At 40.8% G+C, this 21,617-nt stretch overlaps 1 protein-coding gene across 6 annotated transcripts in view; it reads left to right on the forward strand.

Moving 5' to 3' along the window:
- The first annotated feature begins 3,085 nt into the window (after window positions 1-3,085).
- Window positions 3,086-21,617, forward strand: part of LOC126297429 (F-box/LRR-repeat protein 2) — a 274,474-nt gene continuing 255,942 nt past the window's right edge. For 2 of the 6 annotated variants that reach the window (XM_049988247.1, XM_049988251.1), the window contains exon 1: window positions 3,119-3,479. Coding sequence is in view for 4 of the 6 variants with exons in the window: in XM_049988252.1 (XP_049844209.1) it covers window positions 3,450-3,479 (30 nt within the window). In the remaining 2 variants the exon portion in view is untranslated. Of the gene's footprint in view, window positions 3,480-3,677; window positions 3,723-21,617 lie in introns of those variants that run through there. The other 4 variants (XM_049988252.1, XM_049988248.1, XM_049988250.1 and 1 more) reach the window with 4 other exon arrangements.

The following is a 21,617-nucleotide window of genomic DNA, read 5'->3' on the forward strand; positions in this document are numbered from 1 at the left end:
TGAATGTACTTTCATTGTTATGCATTTTAGACAAGAGGTTTTTTTGCGGGAAAGGAATCTGACTTTTTACTTTGTTATTGTTTTCATGTTGTTGTTTTAATAAATTTATGTTGCTTTAAGTATTACTTTGTGATAAAATTATTGTAAGAACCTAAATATTTTGATCTCTTGATGCAACAGTGATGTTCATTAAAAGTGACTGAAATGATATTGTGCAGTACTTTGAATATTTCTAGTTTGGTGCAATTAACTCGTGGAAGCTGTCCCACAAAACTTATTATTATCTTGACCTGAATAGAAGGTGATTCTGACTGTCAGTATATGATAGCAATTTTTATTTTAAAAAAAGTAAACCAAAATTAAGAACTAGGTTTGTATGCTGACATCAGTTTGAGTTAATATATGTAAGGGTGTTCAGTATTAAAATAAACAGGAAATTACAGGTTAAAAGTGTGTGTTATACTATAATTCAGAATTCTCGCAAGTATTTTTCAGCATTTTTGAAACACTGTCACTTTATCCATTCAATGTTATTTTTAAATCCACTACTTCCTGTTGAATCCACAATGATCAACTTCATTCAATAAATTCCATGTCCAGTACTATCCAGGCAGTTATTGTGCCGATGCAAATGGAAAAATGACAGGTGAGGTTAAGAATGGTACAAGTCGCTCTCCACTGTTCACCGTACAGTGGGTTGTGGTGTATATATGTAGTGAATGTTGTAGAAAACATGGTGTAAAGAAGTGAGGAGCACTTGAGGTGAAGAGAAAGAAGTAAATTAATATAAGGTTCTTAGGTTTCTATCTGGATGAACATAATAAAGGTTTCTGCAGAACGACGTCAGGCATAACTCTCTATTAAATGTCCCACCTTGTCTACAAGCTCACCCAGCTGCAAACCATTGAAGTATATATTCGTTAAACTTTCTGGAAAATACGAGTAGTTTAGAATTGCATTGTAATGCAGACCATTGTGACAGTTCAAACATAGTTTGTGTCGAAGTGAATAGTCAGAATGAGGACAAATGTGGGTAAAAACCCTACTTACTGAGAGGAGACACAAAGTGCTGCAATGAAGATGTGGGACTCTTTAAAGCTATGTGGCAGACGTGGATATCTGCCGTTTGCAAGCTATGATATACTATTTGAACCCTCTCTGAAGATGTTGTGAACAGACTTGCAGCTTGAACCTGTCACTAGTTGGGAAATTATCCAGAACTGATTACTGTTCCAACATGCAGTTTTAACATCTCTCAAATGTTCAAATTGCGCGCTGTGGCTGGGTACAATGTGCATCAATATGCTTAATTTTTTTGGACCCAGGGAGATGTAAACTGAGGAGAGTGACTTGCAAATTACTTTGATTACTAAATAATTGCCAACAACTCTTTATTTAATTATTCTGTGAAGTGTATTCCACATGTGCTTCTGAAAGTACATTATACATATCCATGCAGTGCAAAACAAATGTTCCACTTTTGCAGAGGATTTATTACATAAGCCAGAAAGCAGTGTAATATGAGTGGAGGAAGAGGAGGGGGAGAGGATAAGTTTACAGTGCCTCTATATCATATAGTGCACTTGTTTGTTCCTGTATCTCCAGTGAAATATTTATCTGAGGGTAGTAATACTTGAAGACTTTTTGAATGAAAACAGAGTTTTCTGAGAGGCAGTGGAATACGAGCAATAAAATATCAATACTCAACAATGCTTACCTGCTTGCGATGAAGTAGTACGTTTGGTGGTGAAAAATGGATATTAGAAACTAACACTGAGATTGTTTAGTTACCATTTTTATGGGTGGACGTATGGGTAATAAAAAATTAATGGGAACACGCATGTGCTGAGCATTTAAAATGACCTGGTTTCATTTACTTTCTAAGCTCATAACCCAGAAACTCATAGATATGTTCCAAAGAGTAGAGGTCCATTGTTTTCTTTTTGTGTGTTTCAGTTCAGATTACGCATTTCATTTATTGTTTGTTGAGCTGTCAGGGCCAGTGATCACTTCCAGCCCTAGAAACTGAGACATTATGGGGCTTGAAAGCAGATAGTACACCACTATGGGAGACATAAATGTGTAACAGTTTCCACAATAATTTCTTATACTCTTCCAGAACACACCTCTTCTTAAATGTTGACTCACCTGCATCCATTTAGAATACTGTCTGAGGTATTCTAGTAACCAGTGTGTCAAGTAATAATGATTACCAACAAGTAAAATTATTCAGTTTACTTACAAAGACTGCTTCAGCAGTGACCTGGGTGTTAGTGGGAATTCTGCTTCCAGTAAAATGAGTTTGGTTAAACTTGTTCAGTATGTCTCCTTAAAGCCAGTCAGTCAGAATACTTACTCTTGCTTCACCTTTATTCTGAATGTTTTTTTTTTCAATTAAAATGTGTTTGTATAAGTTAGTAATAGACATATGAAAGTGGCATCTATTCACTTGAGTAGTACATCCAACTGAAAAGACAAAAAATGAGAAATTATCTAGGTGATATTTCTGTGGTGCAGTAAACTGGTTCACTGTCAATACATTGCAAAAAGTTGTAAAAGTAATCAATAGATCATCATTAAGTGCTCTCCTTCATACAGTATTAGTAATAAAAATGGAAAGCAGACAAAAATTAATTACATCACGATACAGTCATTTAATGGCCGAAAAAAATCATTGTTTATGACAGTAAACAAACTCGATTAATGGTGAACTTATGCTAGCATGAAAGCTCTGCAAAATTACACCCAGTGTTTAGTATCAAGTTGAACGTTGGGATAGAGTCATATATTTGTTATATATGCCATTCTGATGATCACATTAAATTACTTAACGGAACATTAATTTGCGTTCTGTTACAAACGTGATGAATTTGTAAAGTTAGTTATGAATCAGTATAAGGTTTTCACAGTTCGCAAAAAATATACCAGAAGTGGATCTTTTTCTCAGTCGCGAAACACACAGCGGAAACAACAATGCCACGCAGCCTGCTGTGCGATGTATACGAAATGACATTGATCGCGCTTTGTTCATCGACCCCCTACCCCGTGACGTCACTAGGAGCAGCTGTAGTTGTTTTTGTTTAGGTACTCTCGACCAGTTAGAGGAGCGAACCAGGCGAGGAGCGACCCGATTGGTGGAAGCGAAGTTCGTGCGGCCCGTACTGTCACTGAAAACCCCAGTGCAAGCGTGAGACGCCAGTAGCTTGTGGTAAACATTAGAAACAGTGGTTGGAAGAACGGCGATTTCATTTAGAGTTTTTTTCGTGTTGTGCGATCGTGTCACTGTAAAATGGACTTACTAACGCATAAAATTATAAACATTGTCTTGGACTTCCGTTCGGTGCATCTTCGTACGTAATTTGAATGTACCTGTCGTAATTTCGTTCTTTGTTAGATGTTTGTCGACGTAGGATTTTCCATTTGGAAGCATTGTACTGCGTTGTAGCAGAATGATCCATGCAAACAGAAATAAATTAGAGGTAAGTTCTCTCAGCTTTATGCTTTTCGTTTTAGTTTTATCACATAACACTCGCACAAATTTTTGGCATCTTTGTACCTTCCGCCATTGACAAACATAAACAGCTGATTTTGATGCGCATAGTGGTCCGTAGAGGTTAAGTTTGGACAACTCCAGCTGTCGTATAAAGTACGCTAGTGTATTGACACAGATCGTTCTAATGTGATGTGAGTGTATGTGGAAACATTCAGTTTCTGTAACACTGGTGTGTATTTTCCAACGAGTAATTAATCCACTTTAAGTAATTTTGCTTTACAGAATCAAAGTAGTCTCGCAAACTACGCAGTTTTTTCCGTAAACTTCTAGTTGTTCTGACTTACATTTCTTGTTGTTCTTATAAAAATTGCGCGTTTGTATAGACTTCTCAAAGTCTCTGTGAGAAGGTCTACAACTATTTGGTTCTGTATCGTCGCGTTAGTATGACGAAAACCCTGTTAGTTTATATATACGTGCGTTATGAGAAGAGTCTAGTAGTAGTTAGGCAGTTTTTATAGTACAGAAAATGTTACACGGAGCTACTGTTACGTCGTTATCGAATATTTTACCTAAAGCAAGAAAAGCGTGAAAATTCCTTATGCAAGGACTTTTTTTCGCTTTCACTAGTTCTCTCACTGTAACTTTTAATGTTTAAATTCGGTTATGTGGTGCCAGTGTGTAAAGTCGCTATTGGAAATAGTTGTAATAAAATCCAGGAGAAATAGCCGCCTAATTAGTGTTAATTGTATCAGGTTTTCACGAGCTTGCGTGACGTTACATAAACAAATGTAATCTGATGAATATCTGTTGCATTTTCCACTGTTAATTCGAACTGCCCCTAATACATATAATTTTGTTTGATTTTTTATAATAAAAATCTTTGGTCGTCTTGTAAAACTTGTTTTGTGTGTTGGAATGTTTTGGTTTCATGTACATAAATGTTTGTGACCCGCTGTATTTTATCACTTTGCTAGAAGAAATTTCAAAGAAAAAACTAGCAGTTTAAAACTTATTCATCTGAAGGGTGGCAAACAGCTGTAATTTTCGATGAGGTCTGTTATGTTACAGGCATTACATAGATTTGATATACGGATTGCTTGGGCACAATTTTCTGCTTGTATTTAGACTGGACACTAAGTTGTCAGTTAAAAGTAGTTGTAGCTACGTACGCACCGTACTTGGACAGTATGAATTCCGGAACACCACACTGCTGTTGCTGATAAGACGAGCCATAATGTGTAAACATTCTTAGAGTGTAAACATCACGTTGGCCGCGCGAGAGGAAGGTTCTTGTATTCCTGCAGAAGACATACATTGCATGGACAGTAAACTTTGCGTCGCAGGATGTAATACAGGCCACTGTATTGTTCGTATTGCTTTGTAACAAGTGAAAATTGAGTGCATATTTCGACCATACGCAATCGAATCTTGTAACTGATAAGGTTATACTGTATGTTTTCTTTTGACACACACACACACACGCACACACACACAGAGAGAGAGAGAGAGAGAGAGAGAGAGAGGGGGGGGGGATTTTTCCTGTCAGTTCCGTATTATTGTGAAAGGCACTATTTCACTCTGTGACATGTAATTGGATATCTCTCGTAGTCTTTCTTTACCACACCTAACAAAAGTCAGTTATGTAAGGACAGATTTCGCTAACATAATTGAATATACGAGCAAATTTGTAAGTAGTAACTACGTAAGCCCACACTGCATACACACAATTGTGATATACAATGTGATTTCGTATTTTGACAGTGTCGTTGGTCGAATTGACGTAACATACCTTCGATCAGAGCCCGCACATCTAGGACGTGTGCCAAAACCAGATGTGTGGGCAAAGTGAGTAAATAACGGTTGGAAACCCACGTTCTCTTTCTACACTTGGGCTATGAAGCAAAAGCTCTGGTTGCCGTTATTATTTAACCTTCGTGCTATCGCACTTAATATTGCATACAAGAGAGAACCTTACATTATACCCAGTGTGTTGATTTTTGTGCTGAAAAGTGATAAACTACTTCCTTATTCGAAAACCACAAGACTAAAGCTTATCGAGAATCATTGTACAACCGAAGCACAAGCTTTGCAGTGGTGGCGAAAGGAAAACGCTGCACTTACATTGTAAGTAGTGTTAAGTCCATGTGCTAGTTCGCGACGTGACACTAGCTGAAGTAATCAGTATATAGGTGCATGAAAAATAAATGTTGCTGCAGTACCTCCAAATTTTTCAACATTGTAATTCCCGCAGTCTGCCCATATAAAACTGTATTTGCTTCTATTCACTTCGAGCTAATTGGAAGGGGGCGGAGGTGTCAGTTCAGCAAGGCCAAGAGGACAACATACTGTTAAGTGAACAATTCAGTTTTGGGTATAGTACTTCAGCGGAACAGGCATTGTGTTCTTTCTGACACGAGTTACTGGAAGATACTTCTCAGAAATTATGGGTATTGAGTGTCTTCTGCGACTTCAATATACTTTTTAATATAGAACTACCCACAGAAATGTTGCGACAGGCTTAGAGAGATTGTAAACGTGTCTTGAAGAACAAATCGAGGATGCGAACGCGTGTCCGGGAACTTCATCCAACTACGCTACAGACCGTCAAAGTTTCAGGCTCCGGCGCTTGCCACGAGGCCACCCCTTCGGCAGAAAACGTGATTTTGTACGCTGACGAACCTTAGGAGGTACGTCTCGCCATGTTGTCAGTTATTCAGTGATCGCGACTGATTAACGATCGCCAGTGGAGAAGATGGAGCTAGCTGCTGAGTGGAAAGGCCTTGTCCCCTATGAATGCGATGCTCTTATTGCCTCGAGGATTACGGTTTCGGACATTGGTTTCCATACCCTCTAAAATCTCAATTGTTTCTCGGTGTACAGAAGAAAAATAAACTGCAGATAGAAACCAGCGTCTGAAGTAGTCATCCACTGAGGCAACAGAGCATCCTGTTCATAGGAGACAAGGTTAGTATTCGCAGCAGTTCGAACCATGTTCTCCACTAGCGATCTTGGCAATCAAGCGATCACTGAACAACAAAAAACATTCCGAGACTGTCCGTCAGCGTGAAAGTCACATTTGCCGCAAGGGGTGGCCTATGCGCCGGCGCCTATAGCAAAGACGCTCTGTGGCGTCTCTGGATGACGTTTTCGGACATGGGTTCCTATCCTCGAATTGTTCCTTAAGGCATTTCGAAGTTTTTCGCAATATTTCTGAGACACCCTGTATAGCTGAAATAGAAGGAATCAAGATTAAGACATTCGGTTGCCCAATCCGAACAGTAGGAAGCAGAAGGTTGCATTTCACTCTCGCATAACAAGACATGAGCTTAGCATCTTAGGGGGTATTGTTAACATGTTTTCCTTAGTTACGTACCGAGGGCACACTCTTCGTAACATACATTAACACTTGCCTTCAACTGCTGCAGATGCGTTAACTACGAAGGCTTTCTCGGAGTATTTTAATTTATAGCGCTTTTCTCGAATTTGCTTCCTTATTCTACAATCAACTCGATATAAATTATGTAGTGTGTTTGATGGCAGGCGTTTTGTATGTAGATGAACGTCGTCGTTACGGATTCTGCTCGGAAGTGAATAACGTAGCAAATCTACATCTACATCCGTACTCCGCAAGCCACCTGACGGTGTGTGGCGGAGGGTACCCTGAGTACCTCTATCGGTTCTCCCTTCTATTCCAGTCTCGTATTGTACGTGGAAAGAAGGACTGTCGGTATGCTTCTGTGTGGGCTCTAATCTCTCTGATTTTATCCTCATGGTCTCTTCGCGAGATATACGTAGGAGGGAGCAATATACTGCTTGACTCTTCGGTGAAGGTATGTTCTCGAAACTTCAACAAAAGCCCGTACCGAGCTACTGAGCGTCTCTCCTGCAGAGTCTTCCACTGGAGTTTATCTATCATCTCCGTAACGCTTTCGCAATTACTAAATGATCCTGTAACGAAGCGCGCTGCTCTCCGTTGGATCTTCTCTATCTCTTCTATCAACCCTACCTGGTGCGGATCCCACACTGCTGAGCAGTATTCAAGCATTGGGCGAACAAGCGTACTGTAACCTACTTCCTTTGTTGTCGGATTGCATTTCCTTAGGATTCTTCCAATGAATCTCAGTCTGGCATCTGCTTTACCGACGATCAACTTTATATGATCATTCCATTTTAAATCACTCCTAATGCGTACTCCCAGATAATTTATGGAATTAACTGCTTCCAGTTAATATCTTCTCCACTTCGTCGACAACAAAAAGGATGTCCAAATTGCAAACAGAATACCATCCAGATTTGACTCAGCATGCAGGAAAGAAAAAAAAAAACACTTCGGTGAAATTAAAAGTAGTGTTGGTAACATTAAAATTGCAACGGGAATTCTACTGTTGAGTACAGAGGGGATATCGGATTGGTGGGAACGGTACAAAGAGCTTTGGAGGACTTAAGATCAAATAAGGCAGAAGGGATAGGTAACATTCCATCAGAATCTCTAAAATCATTGGGGAAGTGGCAACAAAATGACTATTCACGTTGGTGTGTATATTGTATGAGCCTGGGGAAATAGCATCTAACTTTCGGAAAACATCATTCACGCAATTCCGAAGACTGTAAGAGCTGACAAGTACGAAACTTACCGCGCAATCAGCTTAACAGCTCGTGAATCCAAGTTGCTGACAAGAGTACTAAACGGAAGAATGGAAAAGAAAATTGTGGATGTGTTAAATGATCAGTTTGGCTGTAGAAGAGTAAAGGCAACAGAGGCAATTCTGACGTCCCAGTTGATAATGGAAGCAAAACTAAAGAAAAATCAAGACACTCTCATTGGATTTGTCGACCTGGAAAAAGCATTCGACAATGTAAAATGGTGCAAGATGTTCGAAATTTTGAGAAAAATAGGGGTAAGGTAGAGGGAGAGACGCGTGATATATAATATATATATAAGTGCCAAGAGGGAATAATAAGAGTGGGCGACCAAGAACGAAGTGCTCGGATTAAAAAGGGTGTAAGACACGGATATAGTCTTTCGTCCCTACTGTTGAATCTGTACATCGAAGAAGCAATAATGGAAATAAGAGATGCTCAGGAGTCGTGAAGAAGAATTACATGTTCTTATGAATGGAATGAACAGTTTGAGTAGAGAATGTGGATTGAGAGTAAATCGAAGAAAGGAGAAAGTAATGAAAAGGCAGAAACGAGAACAGCTAGAAACTTAACATCAGGGTGGATGGTCGCCAAATAGATGAAGTTAGGGAATTCTGCTGCCTAGGTAGCAAAATAACCAGTTGCGGACGGAGCAAGGACATCAAAAGCAGACTAGCAATGACAAAAAGGGCATTCCTGGCCAAGATGACCAAGAGAAGTCTAATAGTATCAAACATAGGCCTTAATTTGAGAATGTACGTTTTAATCTCAGGATTGTATGGTAGTGAAACCTAGACTCAAGCATTTGAGATGTGGTGTTACAGACCAAAGGTGCAAATTAGGTGGACTGATAAGGTAAGAAATGAGATTCTGCACAGAATCGGAGAGGAAAGGAATATGTGGAAAGTACTGATAAGGAGGGCAAGGTAAAAGTCATCATGTTAATACACGAGCGAATGACTTCCGTGGTACTAGGAGGAGCTGTAGAGGAAAAAAAAATTAGAGGGAGACAGATTGGAATACATACAGCAAATAATTGAGGAGGTAGGTTGAAAGTGCTACTCTGAGATGAAGACGTTAGCACAGCAGAGGAATTCGTGGCGGCCACATCAAGCCAATCAGAAGACTAGTGACTAAAAAAATAGAACATATGTACACGTTTTCGAAACACTTTCTACACTTGGGTTCTAATTATGGACCAAAATGACTAATTTTGAAATGTTCACTGTTTTAATAAATAAACTTGTCATTCACTATCACACAAAATATTATACCCACCAGTTGGCAGCACATGTGCATGATGGAAAAACTGAACTTTCACAAATGTGTACTTCAGATTTCCATTGGAGAAAAATATTTCTGTTGCAACCAAGACACATTAAGAGATAATGTACACTGTTGTAGCCAGAGGGTCCGAAAGGGTTAACATAGATGTCTAATTGAGAAAGGAGTAAGTTTAAAAAATGGCGTGCCTAAGTTATGTAGTGATCTCTGTGAGAAGCCAGGTGCATTAGCCACTGTCGGATGTTAGATGTAAAGTCTCGTAATTCTTCAGTGATAAAGATGGACATATAAATAAGACAACCTTTAAAAAAGGGATGGTGGTCAGTGTGCTGCGGTTATGCCAGTATCTGGCTAATACTCGTGAAAGCTACGTTCACTGCACGTTAGCTGGATATTGACAGAACAGCAGCAGATTGATCAGTATACCTTGTCTAAGGGTTGGATCAATAGATGCCTAGCTTTATCACTGGTGATTTACGAGTCCTAACCCTGCGTCCAACATGGAATTGATGCTTCAGCAGTGGCTGACGCACTTAGTTTCCCAGTAATCACTATATAAGTTGCGTACACATTTTTTCTTATAAAAAGAAAGTTCTTATCTCTGTTGGCTTATTTTAAAATGCTGACAGTGTTAATATTAAGAAGTGCAGGTCGCACTTCATTATTCATTTGGTTGGCTGACGATTGAACGAAACCAAAACTAGTAATGAGCGATCTGGACTTCGTATTATCATCAGCTTATATTTAGTAGGTGTTGTTCCTTTTAGAGTCTAAAATTATCGCCTGTATAGTATCTGTCCAACGTAAGTCTGCTTCGCAGAAACATCTCTCAAATACGTTAATATTAAGATTGTTTGCCATCCTTTACATGCTGGTCTGATTTTTACTTTTCTGCGTGATTTTCAACTGGTGCCTAGAAACTGCACTGAATTATTTTTGTACTTGTAATTCCTTTTAGCCTTTAATTTCAATGGTTGGATATGAATACTGAAAGAAGTTGCTTGAACTGACTCGCTTATTTCAGACATTATTTATTCTTGAAGCACACGTGAACTCAGTGCTTCCAGGATTATTTATAACTGCGTGTTGTAATGTAACGTGGGACTAATGGCTAAATGTCACTGGCTTAGCGGTCCATTGTCGGAAGTTGCAATCGGGTTCATTATTAACTTCGCACACATAACAACTTGACTAGGTGCTGTTAGGCTTAATTGTAATACTGCACATTGATGGGCGGGTAGTGGAACGAAACTCAGATACCCGGAGTTAGGTGTGTGTGTGTGTGTGTGTGTGTGTGTGTGTGTGTGTGTGTGTGCGCGCGCGTTTAGCGTATAATGGACTACTAATTTTGCTGTTCATAAAACACTCTCTTGTCTCTAAACATTTTTGCATGCTTTTTCTGGGTAATATTCTCTTTAGGACTAGGTTACTACTACTAAACAAAGATAAAGGAAGAAATACTGGAGTTTTTCTGAGTCGCCAAATCCGAAAAGAAACAAGTTCCTGATAAGTGACATCTGCTGAGTAAAAATCTCACCGTACATTATTTAATGCCTTCTAGGACTGCGGTAAGTCAACTTGGCTACGACCTAATGCGTAGTCTGAAGACGTCTTGGAGTAGTATTGAGCTGTGCCTTTATGACGTACAGGTTTCCACCTATTTTGTACCCTAAGTAAATAGTAAAGGACACGTTTTTTCTTCACCCCTTCCCTCAAACTTTTTTGATAGCTTGGGTACCTACAAAATATCCGGCACGAGTCGTAAATCCATGACAGGGTTCATATTGAACGGGCGTGGTAATCAAGCCAATGGTAGAATTTTCCAGAATACTGATACTGGAAATACCTACAGTGTTGTTCTCAAGGCAGTCTTTCAAAATGGCCATGATGGGTTATGTTAGACTAGTGGACCTGGACCATACGACAAGAAAACGTTTCGCTCGCACGTAGAATTGACGGACAGTGACTTCATAATGATCAGAATCCATAGCCAGATGCCGTGTCCCCTGTACATCAGAGTACTAGTAACTAAACCAAGGAATTCCCTGCTCCCCCCTCCCCCTAGATGATCCAATGAAAAACAGTGTGCCTAAGGTAGGCAAATGAAATCTTAATGGAGGCTCTGACAGCACCTGTGTTTGATTTCTCGTGTCAGAGTGCATTATTGCGTGCGTCACGAAATTGGTATTATGACATAACTATTTTTATCTCTCTAGATGTCAATGCTGTAATTGCAGTGTTCTCGATACGCGCTTGATATAAGCCAAAGAATACTGAATCTTTGACTCCGTTTCGTTGAGGGAATGTTCCATCTACCTGCCGCCCACTATCAAGCCCCGTTTTGATTGTTAGTTCACGCAGTCATCAACTGGAAACTATCTATGCGATACGTAAAGACTGGAGGACTATGCACTCGGAAACCGTTAAACAGGATGGACATTTGATGTCACTTCACCCGACTGTCCAAGGATTTTTATTGTTTGCTGATGAATATATATATATATATATATATATAAGATGATGTATTTGATGAGGCCCATGCATTTTTACCCAACTGCTTGAACAGGCAGAAATTGATTAAGCTGTACTTAGTAGTGACACGGACTGTCTGCCTGGAAGGAAACAAGTCAACTGAAGACTACCAGCAATCTATAAAGAACGCATTTCCAATATGACACTCAACGTAGCCCAGTTGTTTTCGAATGAAAACTGCAGAATGCTAATGCATTTGTAGTTACGATCCATCCTAAGATTTTTCGTTCGCCATTGACCAGAGTGCAGGACATAATGCTGTAAAATCCCTGAAATAATAACGCTGTTCAAATAGGTCGTTCATCATTGTACGGCAAAGCTTTATTTTTGTAATCTAGTTATTAGGCTGCCGCAACGTCCTGTATATAAAAAAAATAGCGTGCATTTGTTTGAAAGGATACTTGTTTTGCGGGGTTTAATCTCTTTGACCCTCGTTTTTCGACAAATAATACCTTAGAGAGAATATTTTCAAATACTTGACCCCTTCCTCCCAAGAGCTCTCTGTTCTTATATTTTTTCTTGTCGCCTCTTATTTCCATATAGATCACAAAGACCTTGCCAGAATAATGCAACATTCCTGGAATCATATTGTCCACTGTACTGGATGATTTATCCATCGACGTAGATCATAATGTGTGGATGTGGTGTCTAAACTGCTGAATTGGTGGCCATCAAGCGAGTCTTTAGCCTTGAACTGGCAAGATGTTTCTAATCTGCAGCGACTCCCTGAGCAGTCTTCAGGCTGTAGACCAGTGCTACCCTCGTCACCTGGTAGTCACGACTATCCAGGATCTTCTTTCTGACCTCCATCAAGCTGGGTGCCCAGCCCCCTTTGAGTGGGGCCCTGGACATGTTTGGGACCTGAGGGAATGAACATGCTGGCCGGTTGGCAAAGGTGACTACCAGGATGCCGGTTTCGGAAATAAGAGTCCCAGAACTGGACCTTCGGTAGACTGTACGCCATCAGTTGTTGGTCTGCAGCTCATAATGGTCCGCCCTGGACTCCCCAAACAAAGAACATAAAGGAGACCACGACCACGTGACGGTCTTCCCTCCGCGCTTGTTGCAAGGAATCCAGTGCCATTAGTTGGCTACGCATTGGCCACACTTCGCTGACTCATGGCCATATTCACCCGCGTGAAGATTTACCTTACTGCCGATGTAGTGCCCACCTGACGGTGGCCTACATCATACTAGACAGCCCAAATTTGGCTGTGTTTCGGCGATATCTTAAATTCCCCGACACACTACGTCTGGTGCTAGCGGACGACACCAAAGCCACTTACCTGGTTTTACGTTTCATCTGCGGAGACAATTTCTTCTCGTCTCTGTGAAATGGGACGCTTTGGCCTCATTGACCGCCTGAGGGGTTGAGGGGCACCCCTCGCCTGCTCTGGCTCTGACTACACACAGCGGTCCTTGATCGGCGGTCCAGCTTGGCCCCTACCCTTCTCCAAACTCTTTTACATTTGCCGTTTTTAATGTTTTGTCTTTCCTAAAATCTTATCTTGTCTGTGCGGCTTGTCTTCTTGGGGTAACGGATGGCGAGGTAGTGTTGGTCAGGTGCACAGGATGCGTCTCCCATTGTATAACATATCCAGGGGATATTTTTGTCTGTCTTACTTTATTAGGCTTCCCAGGGTTTATCTTTATTCTTCCGCTGAGTATTATTCCTGGTTCGATAAATATAGGATGCTCTCGCAGTTTGGCCCCTTTAACTTCAACAACCAACCAACTTCTGTTGTGAAATCTCAGGGGCAAATGTCTCATTTAATTTTTGTGTTGATTTCATATCCATACCCCAATGTAGTGTTTGTATTTGTCGTGCACTAAAGCTACAGTTGCAAGCCAGGGCGGTATCCGTTGCGATTTCATAATTTGATAGTGAAACCCCGCAGATTTGTGGAATTTAACGCTGCAGTTTCTGTATGAACGTAGAGACTTCAGAAAGTAAATGTACATGTCGTCCTACACTGAAACCATTACGCAACAAGTGTGGCGTGTTCTCAGAAGAGAGGGTATGTTTCGGATGTCCAGCAGAGTCAGTTCTGCTGCGATATACAGTCTGCGAGCGAGATGGGAGCAACAGGAAACGTACTACAAAGTTGAACACCTGGGACAGTAAGATTCTAGAGGGCAAAGCATGTAAACAACACATATTCACCGTGAAATTCTCGCGATATATAAACCAAATGTTATGTCACGCCCAACCGTAGTGAAATAGTGCTAACAATTTGGCCAAGGCAGCACAGAAGTTGGTGATGCTAATCGGGAAGGAAGGAAGGAAGGAAGGAAGGAAGGAAGATCTGGCACCATGAGATTTCCATCTTCTCGGTAAGCTGAAAGAATATCATAAGGGTGTTGGGGGGGGAAGGGATTTTCCCAGCGATGAAATCGTTCTCATAGTGGTTCTTGAATGGCTCCATGATCAAAGAGCAGATTGTGTTGATAAAGCCTCGGTGTCTTACGTGGGTAGCGCCGATAAGACTTGGGTATTTGAGAGAATCGTGTCTGCAGGCACAAATGTGCTAAAGGTCCAAGCTGCTTCTTTTGCTATGGAGCGAGGTGGTGCGATGGTTAGAACACTTGAGTGAAATTCATGAGAACGGCGATTCAGAACTCCACCTAGCCATCCAGATTTACATTTTCCGTGGTTTACCTAGATAGTGAGAGAGAAATTCCCGGATGGCTACTCTGAAAATGACATTTCAGATATTATACCTTGCGTCATATCCCAATTCTCGTCTCGAATGACCTCGGCGCCAACGGGATAAGAACACTGCCTCTGTGAAATCTTGAGATACTTTGTTTTCCGGATCCGCTCCAATTTTTAAACGATCACAAGTATCTGAGACTGTAATATTTTCCATATTAGATTCTGTAACATTACGAGAAGAGTGTATATGCAGTCTTGTTCTTGTGACGTTAGCACTTGAAAGTCTTGTACTGTACGCCAAAATCAAAAAAAAACTGTCCCAAAAGCAAGTCACCGTCTTTGTGGCGAAGATTGACTGTTTCGGTGTAATCTGTCATCAGGGTGATGAAATCGATAAGGAAGTAGTTATAGTTAAGGCAATGGACTCTCATTCAGGACGAACTGATTTCAAATCCCCATTCAGCCAGCCACGTTCTATATACTCATGGCTTTCTTAAATAACGAAACACAAATGCCAGAATAGTTGCATTGAAAAGGACCCTAGCCCATTTTCTGCCCTATACTTGGCGAACCTGTTTATTTGCTCAGTCTCAAAAGTCCTCATCGTCGACCCTAAACTTCGACAAAATTAAAACGGAAAACTATCTTCGGAACTTCCCGTATTAACTGAAAGAACTCTCCTAAGCTCTAAACATCTAATACGAGTCGTCTATATATATATATATATATATATATATATATATATATATATATATATATATATATATATATATATGGCATCCTTCTGTTCCGCGACCTTTGCCCTATGTACCAATACTCTAACAATTGATGCTTCAATATATCGCTCATATATTAATCCATTTCAAGTGTAGTATCCAGTGAACATCTCTAATGCATTCCTCATAGATTCTACTTTACAATATTGTTAAGGTGCGTATGTGTTTTTAATTTCTTTGACATTTTGATAACCGAAATATATCTGTACTCCATAGACCACTATAGGGAGTGTGGTGGAGGAGAGTACTGCGTGTATCAATATCGTGTTCCATTTGCGGTTGATGCCCGGGAAAGTAAAGCCTGTGTATGAGCTTTTATTATCTGAGTTTACCGCCATTATCATTTGGCGAGATCTAAGAGACAGGAATTAATATTTGTTCTTGGAACTTGGGGGCAAAATTTTAACTGCAAATCTGTCGGTGAACGTAGCGTCTTTTAGCGCCTACGAATGGAATAGAATCAACATTTCCGCGAGAAAAAGTGTGTCGTTCCTCTTCCATGTACCTTCATCTCCTCCAGCACTCCTACTTGGTACGGTTCGTAGACCAGAGAGCAGCAGTCAAGAACGAGCCGAAAAAAGTTCTATAAGCCCCACCTCTTTTATGGATAAATTAAGTTTCCGTAGAATTCTCCCAGGAAATCTGTCTGGGATCTACCTTTCCTAAAACCATTAAGACGTGTTCTGCATTTTCAATAGCTCTGTATGCATACTAGTGTGTGTTTAACGGTTGTGGCGGTTTCCATTCATCGACAGTAGTGTATTAAAATACTGAATCAACCTGTGTGTAAATATCCATCGCCTTCTGGACCTCATATATGGACATAGTGTGTAGTTGCATTAGATGCCTGTTTACAGAATTCATGCTGTTTCCTAGAGAGGAAATACTTTTAAAAAAAATGGTTCAAATGGCTGTAAGCACTATGGGACTTAACACCTCAGGTCATCAGTCCCTTAGACTTAGAACTACTGAAACCGAACTTACACATCCGACATTACACACATCCATGCCCGAGGCAGGATTCGAACCTGCGACCGTAGCAGTAGCGCGCTTCCGGACTGAAGCGCCTAGAACCTCTCGGTCACAGAGGCCGGCAGGAAATATTCGGGCTTCTACACGAACACAAAACATGTTCTAGAATTTGCAGGTAGGTAACGTCAACGATGTAGTATTATAGTTACATGCATCTGTTCGCCAGCCTTTTTCGAAAACAGGAATTGCCTGCGCCTTTTGCTAGTCATGTGAAAAATCCCCTTGCTCCAGCGACCTACGATAGGCTGATTTCAGCGTTTGTGCGATTGTATAGAGAACCGCATTGCATTCTTCTGGAGTGAAAGAGTTTCGGAAGACCTAATTTAGTGTTTCTGCTTTCCGACTGTCATACCAGGATTGTCACGGAGTGAAAGAATAGCTTATCTAGAGTCGCTTACAGACCTTACAGAAACAAGAACACTAGGATATTTCGTCAGGTCGACCGTTTCTCTTTTTACGCTTAGTATGGCATCCTTTGCTTTTGCCAAAAAGGTTCTGGGTGGTTTGGACCTCTTTCTCCTTTCGTAACACGGTTATTCAACTACGGAGAGTCTTCCCATCCGTCAAGCACGTCAAAAGTATTTTTCAAAACTACTGACTTTTTCCCAGTGATACTCCACATTTATAGCGAGATAAATGTATGATGACAGTCGTTAACGTTATTTAAACACTTGTAGTTAGCGATTTTCAGGGTGTCCCAAACATTTAATACTCAAAATTACATAGATGATAGGTGATATAATGCTTGACTACATTGAGATAACTGGGAAATGGTCGGAAATGAATTTTTGTAGACATAAACAACTTACACAGTTCAACAACAACATAAGCTCATAGTAACTGTGCAGTGATGACTGCGTGCCTCAGTGTGTGCATTACAGGATAATCCTTTGTGCGCCCTAATCGTGAATCATGCCCCTAGAACAAAAAGACCTGTGACAACACGAACGCGAATTATTCTAGTACACTCCATCCCTCGAAATCGTCCAGGGTGCTCTGGTGTAAGCTGGCGAGATAGTTTTTTCTGCGGGCAGCGCTATCCTTCGACAGAAGGTGTAGCGGCACGGAATGTTATCAGCAGCGCCGCTTTCGGAGGCGTGAAACCAGTTAATCACCCTATATTTTGCTACCGTGAGAATCTGTAACGACTAAATATCATAATAGGTTTTATGGGGCCACTTCATTTGGAAGTATCAACGAGAGAGTTAATGACGCAATATGGAAATTCAACTGTTTCCAAAGTAAGGTTCATTCACCTGATCCTAGAGGACAAAGCTCACGTTTTACACGTATTACTGGAACTGAAATGCGTAAGGTGAAGTAAGATTAATAAACTTTTAATCATAATATTAAATACTTAGTAACTTAGGAAGTATTAGACTCGAAAAAATCAAAAAAACAAGTTTTGGAATTTCCTTTAAAATCTTACATTTTACAGTTTTAAAGTTAATAAAAATTACATTTTATTAAGATGGCAGAAAGAGGAGTAATTGACATATTTTTGCTACCTCATTAATATACATTACGATTAATTTAATGTACATAGATAAAATTGTTCTTTAAAAACAAATATAAATTAAAATAGTGCTAGAAATCGGGTCGCTTCATTCTACTAAGAAGCACATATTTGTTCATTTCTGTGACCTCACATTCCCCCCCCCCCCCCTCTCTCTCTCTCTCTCTCTCTCTCTCTCTCTCTCTCTCTCTCTCTCTCTCTCTCTCTCTCTCTCTCTCTCTCTCTCTCTCACACACACACACACACACACACACAATTTTTGTGAAAGCCTGCCAAAATCAAGTTAGCAACCATGCAAAAACATGTCGATGCCGGCTGATGTTTTTTTTAAGCAACCGTACACAAAAATATTGCCGATGCCAGTTGATAATGTGACACTGTATGTGAACTGTGGTTATGTAATAATTATAATTATATGGAAACAAGTTTTTGACATATTGCTTGGAACGTGGAACGCAGTGCCAGACAAGTGAACCCTGCGACCAAACTCCTAGCATGGACTGCAGCCATGTTGATTAATTCATCATTAACCGTCTACGAAATTTATAGTGCGGATCTGTGGCTTGATGGAAGGTGGCTCAGGTTTTATAGACTTGGAGATGAGAAAACGCCACAGTACTGACCGAATGGGATGAATGAAGGTGTGCGCCAATGGTCTCGTTTAAGATTGGCCGTCTGTCTCTAGTCAGCAACGAAGTGGTACGAAAAATGGTGAAAACAGGCAGTTCCATAATGTTTCAACGGCTGGATAGTTTTCAACGGATTTCATAAAATCTTTCGCTGGAGATAATCGCTGAACTTTTAGGATACAAGAGACTGTACAGTCTGTGTGTTCCAAGAAGCCTTCCCAAGGACTACAGACAGGCGATTGCTGAACGAAAGTTCGAGAAAGGTCCAGGGGAGTGTTCACGTAACCCAACGGGTAAGGCGACTTCTGGGGAAACCTGGAAATCCTGATTAGAACCCCCCTTTGTGACAAATTTTAAGTTATCCCGACATATTCGTTAGAGGATTTTCAGTTTCTGCATCCAAGAATTACCTGGAAAGCTGAATTTAAGTAATTTTTAGCGTGGAGTTGAGTATAACGAAAAATATTGGGATGTTATTGTGTATGTGCTTTCCCACAAACTGTGCCCCGCAGTATAGACTTGATGAGGAAATTAATTCGGAGTGGTGCACAGCTCCTGAAAGTGGTTCTAACAGTTAATAACTAACATTGACAGGTAAGTAACTTCTGCACTTCGGGCGTAAGTTGTCTTATGTTCAGCGTCAGCTGCAAGAGGCGAGGATCCCAGGTAGGCTGTAGGCTTCACACTAGATCTTCACCCTCACCAAAACATAAAAGTATATTCTTAGCATACGTGCAAAGATCTGTCAGATACTAATAAATTCACTAGTGAGCAACTGAAGTAACCTATGTAGTAATCTAAATTTTAGTTTCGACCTGATGATAGCGTCGTCGTCAGGTCATAGAATGGGCTCCATAAAACACCGCATGCTTTGGAGAGCCATACCGGTCCGTGATCTGTCAATCGCCACCCACAACGCCAAGAAGGCGCCCCAGACGTACTCACAAACAGGTTCAAATGAGAGCTGAGGGAAGCCACCAGCGCTCGCTTGCCCGAGGAATGTCCCTAAAATCAAATTTGTGCTTCTGCAGCATTGGAACGATGCATTCTCTTGTAGAAACGACAGGTCTTCCGTAGGATGCTGTATCTAGGAATATCTAATACCAAATTCGTGACAATATATGGAACCAGTTCCAAAAATTGTATCAGTGTCTTGATAATATGGGAAAATCATCTATGCCGTCTCTATCGCCAGGTACTGACGTTCTTTAAAGCTTTCTTTGCCAGGGGTTTACAAAATACATTTTAAGAAAAAACAAGAAGCACCACAAAGGAATTACCCCAATGGGTGATGTATATGTAATTACAGTTTCAGAGAAATTCAATGATTTTTTTAAAGAGAAAGAGCTTCGCAAATTGAGCAAGTCAATAGCTCGTTGGTCTAGCTCTGGCTCTTATGCAAGCAGTTACTCGCGGACAATTCACATCGATAGAATGACGTTCAGTTATCTCGCATGTCTGATACTGTCGATGAAAGTAATCTCGTACGAGCAAATAGTCTTAGCATTTGTGAGAAGGTGCCAGAACCACTACTGCATTGGGACCACAAAGGCGAAAAAATGTATTATTGATAGAAAACATCTGCGTCTAGTGTTAGATATTACATGAGAATACCAAGGGACGTGGTGCAATGGTAAGACGCTGGACTCGGGAAGACGGCACATATTTTCGTCCGGCCATCTAGATTTGAATTCGCCGTAGTTCACCAAAATTCCTGTCCGGATGGTTCCATTACAAAAGACATTGCGACTTCCTTTCCCAGTCCGAGACGAAACTCCGTTTCAAACGACATCTTAGTCAAGGATATACCCTAAAGTTCTTCCTTCAATTTGAATCAGAATGTGAAGGAATCTCAATGCCAGTTTTATCTACAAGTCTCTCCTCGGTGCATTATATCCATGTAGAGCATAGGAAAATGAGAATATTACGCGTAACTTCTGTACAGTTCTTTCATGACTTCCCAGGCTCGTCGGGGAATTTCCTAAAATTCATGCGTCATCACTGGCGATTAGTGTGGGTGCGCGCGACGGCTGTTGGTTGACTCACATACGGAAGTGGATACACCACTGTAACACACCATGTTGACCTACGAAGACCTAAGTACACGGAGTGGCCCCTCGCCAGTGAGATTTCACAGTAGCCTGATCATCCCTGAGGCTTAACGTACGCCCTTATTCCCGATTTCTTCTCGGCATTGCGCCTCAACGTAAAGTTGGGCAGAAAAAAATCATGTGTGACTTGCTTCAATCTTGGACAGAATGTGGCCACAATTGTGTTTGGTGTTGTAATAAACAACGCCACGCTCCACCAATCATGTGCGAACTGTAGAAATTTCGAAGTGTAATGGTTAAGATTTGGGGTGTCATTTGTCAAAATCACTCCTTTTCTTTACCATGTTTCAGACGGTCAATATGTTCTTTTTCTCCCGCCGCTTCTGCGAGCTGTGCTCGTCGGCATTAACATATCACTGTCATGCCTGTGTCCATGCAATTTGCTACTCCCAAGACAATATTCGTGCGTATTACATGACATTGTGAACCCTGTGAGGTACTTGTAACTGTCACTGATCGAAGACGTGTTAGATTTTACAAGGAGTACGGCGCGAAATTAAATGTTCAAATATGTGTAAATTCCTGAGGGACCAAACTGCTGAGGTCATCGGTCCCTAGACTTACACACTACTGCAACTAACTTACACTAAGAACAAAACAAACACACACACACACACGAGGACTCGAACCTCCGACGTGAGGGGCCGCACAATCCGTTGCGTGGCGCCTCTAACCGCGCGGACACTCCGCGAAATTAGCTCCTCTCCTTGTTCGTATACATTGAGACATACTTACGCAGTGTAAATTCTCTTGACTGCAAAAGTGCGCAGGTTCCTGTTCACAAAAAGGGTAAAAGTCGGATGTACATAATCACACACACCAAAGTCGCTGACCTGGTTTTCTTGCAGGCTCCTAGAGCATACTCAAAGTTACTGAAATAAAACAGGCTCTCAAAGAATCAGCACGGATTTAGGAAAATCTGCTCTCGTGAAACACAGGTTGCTCCA

Source organism: Schistocerca gregaria, chromosome X, assembly GCF_023897955.1.
Source record: "Schistocerca gregaria isolate iqSchGreg1 chromosome X, iqSchGreg1.2, whole genome shotgun sequence".
Taxonomy (NCBI): Eukaryota; Metazoa; Arthropoda; class Insecta; order Orthoptera; family Acrididae; genus Schistocerca; species Schistocerca gregaria.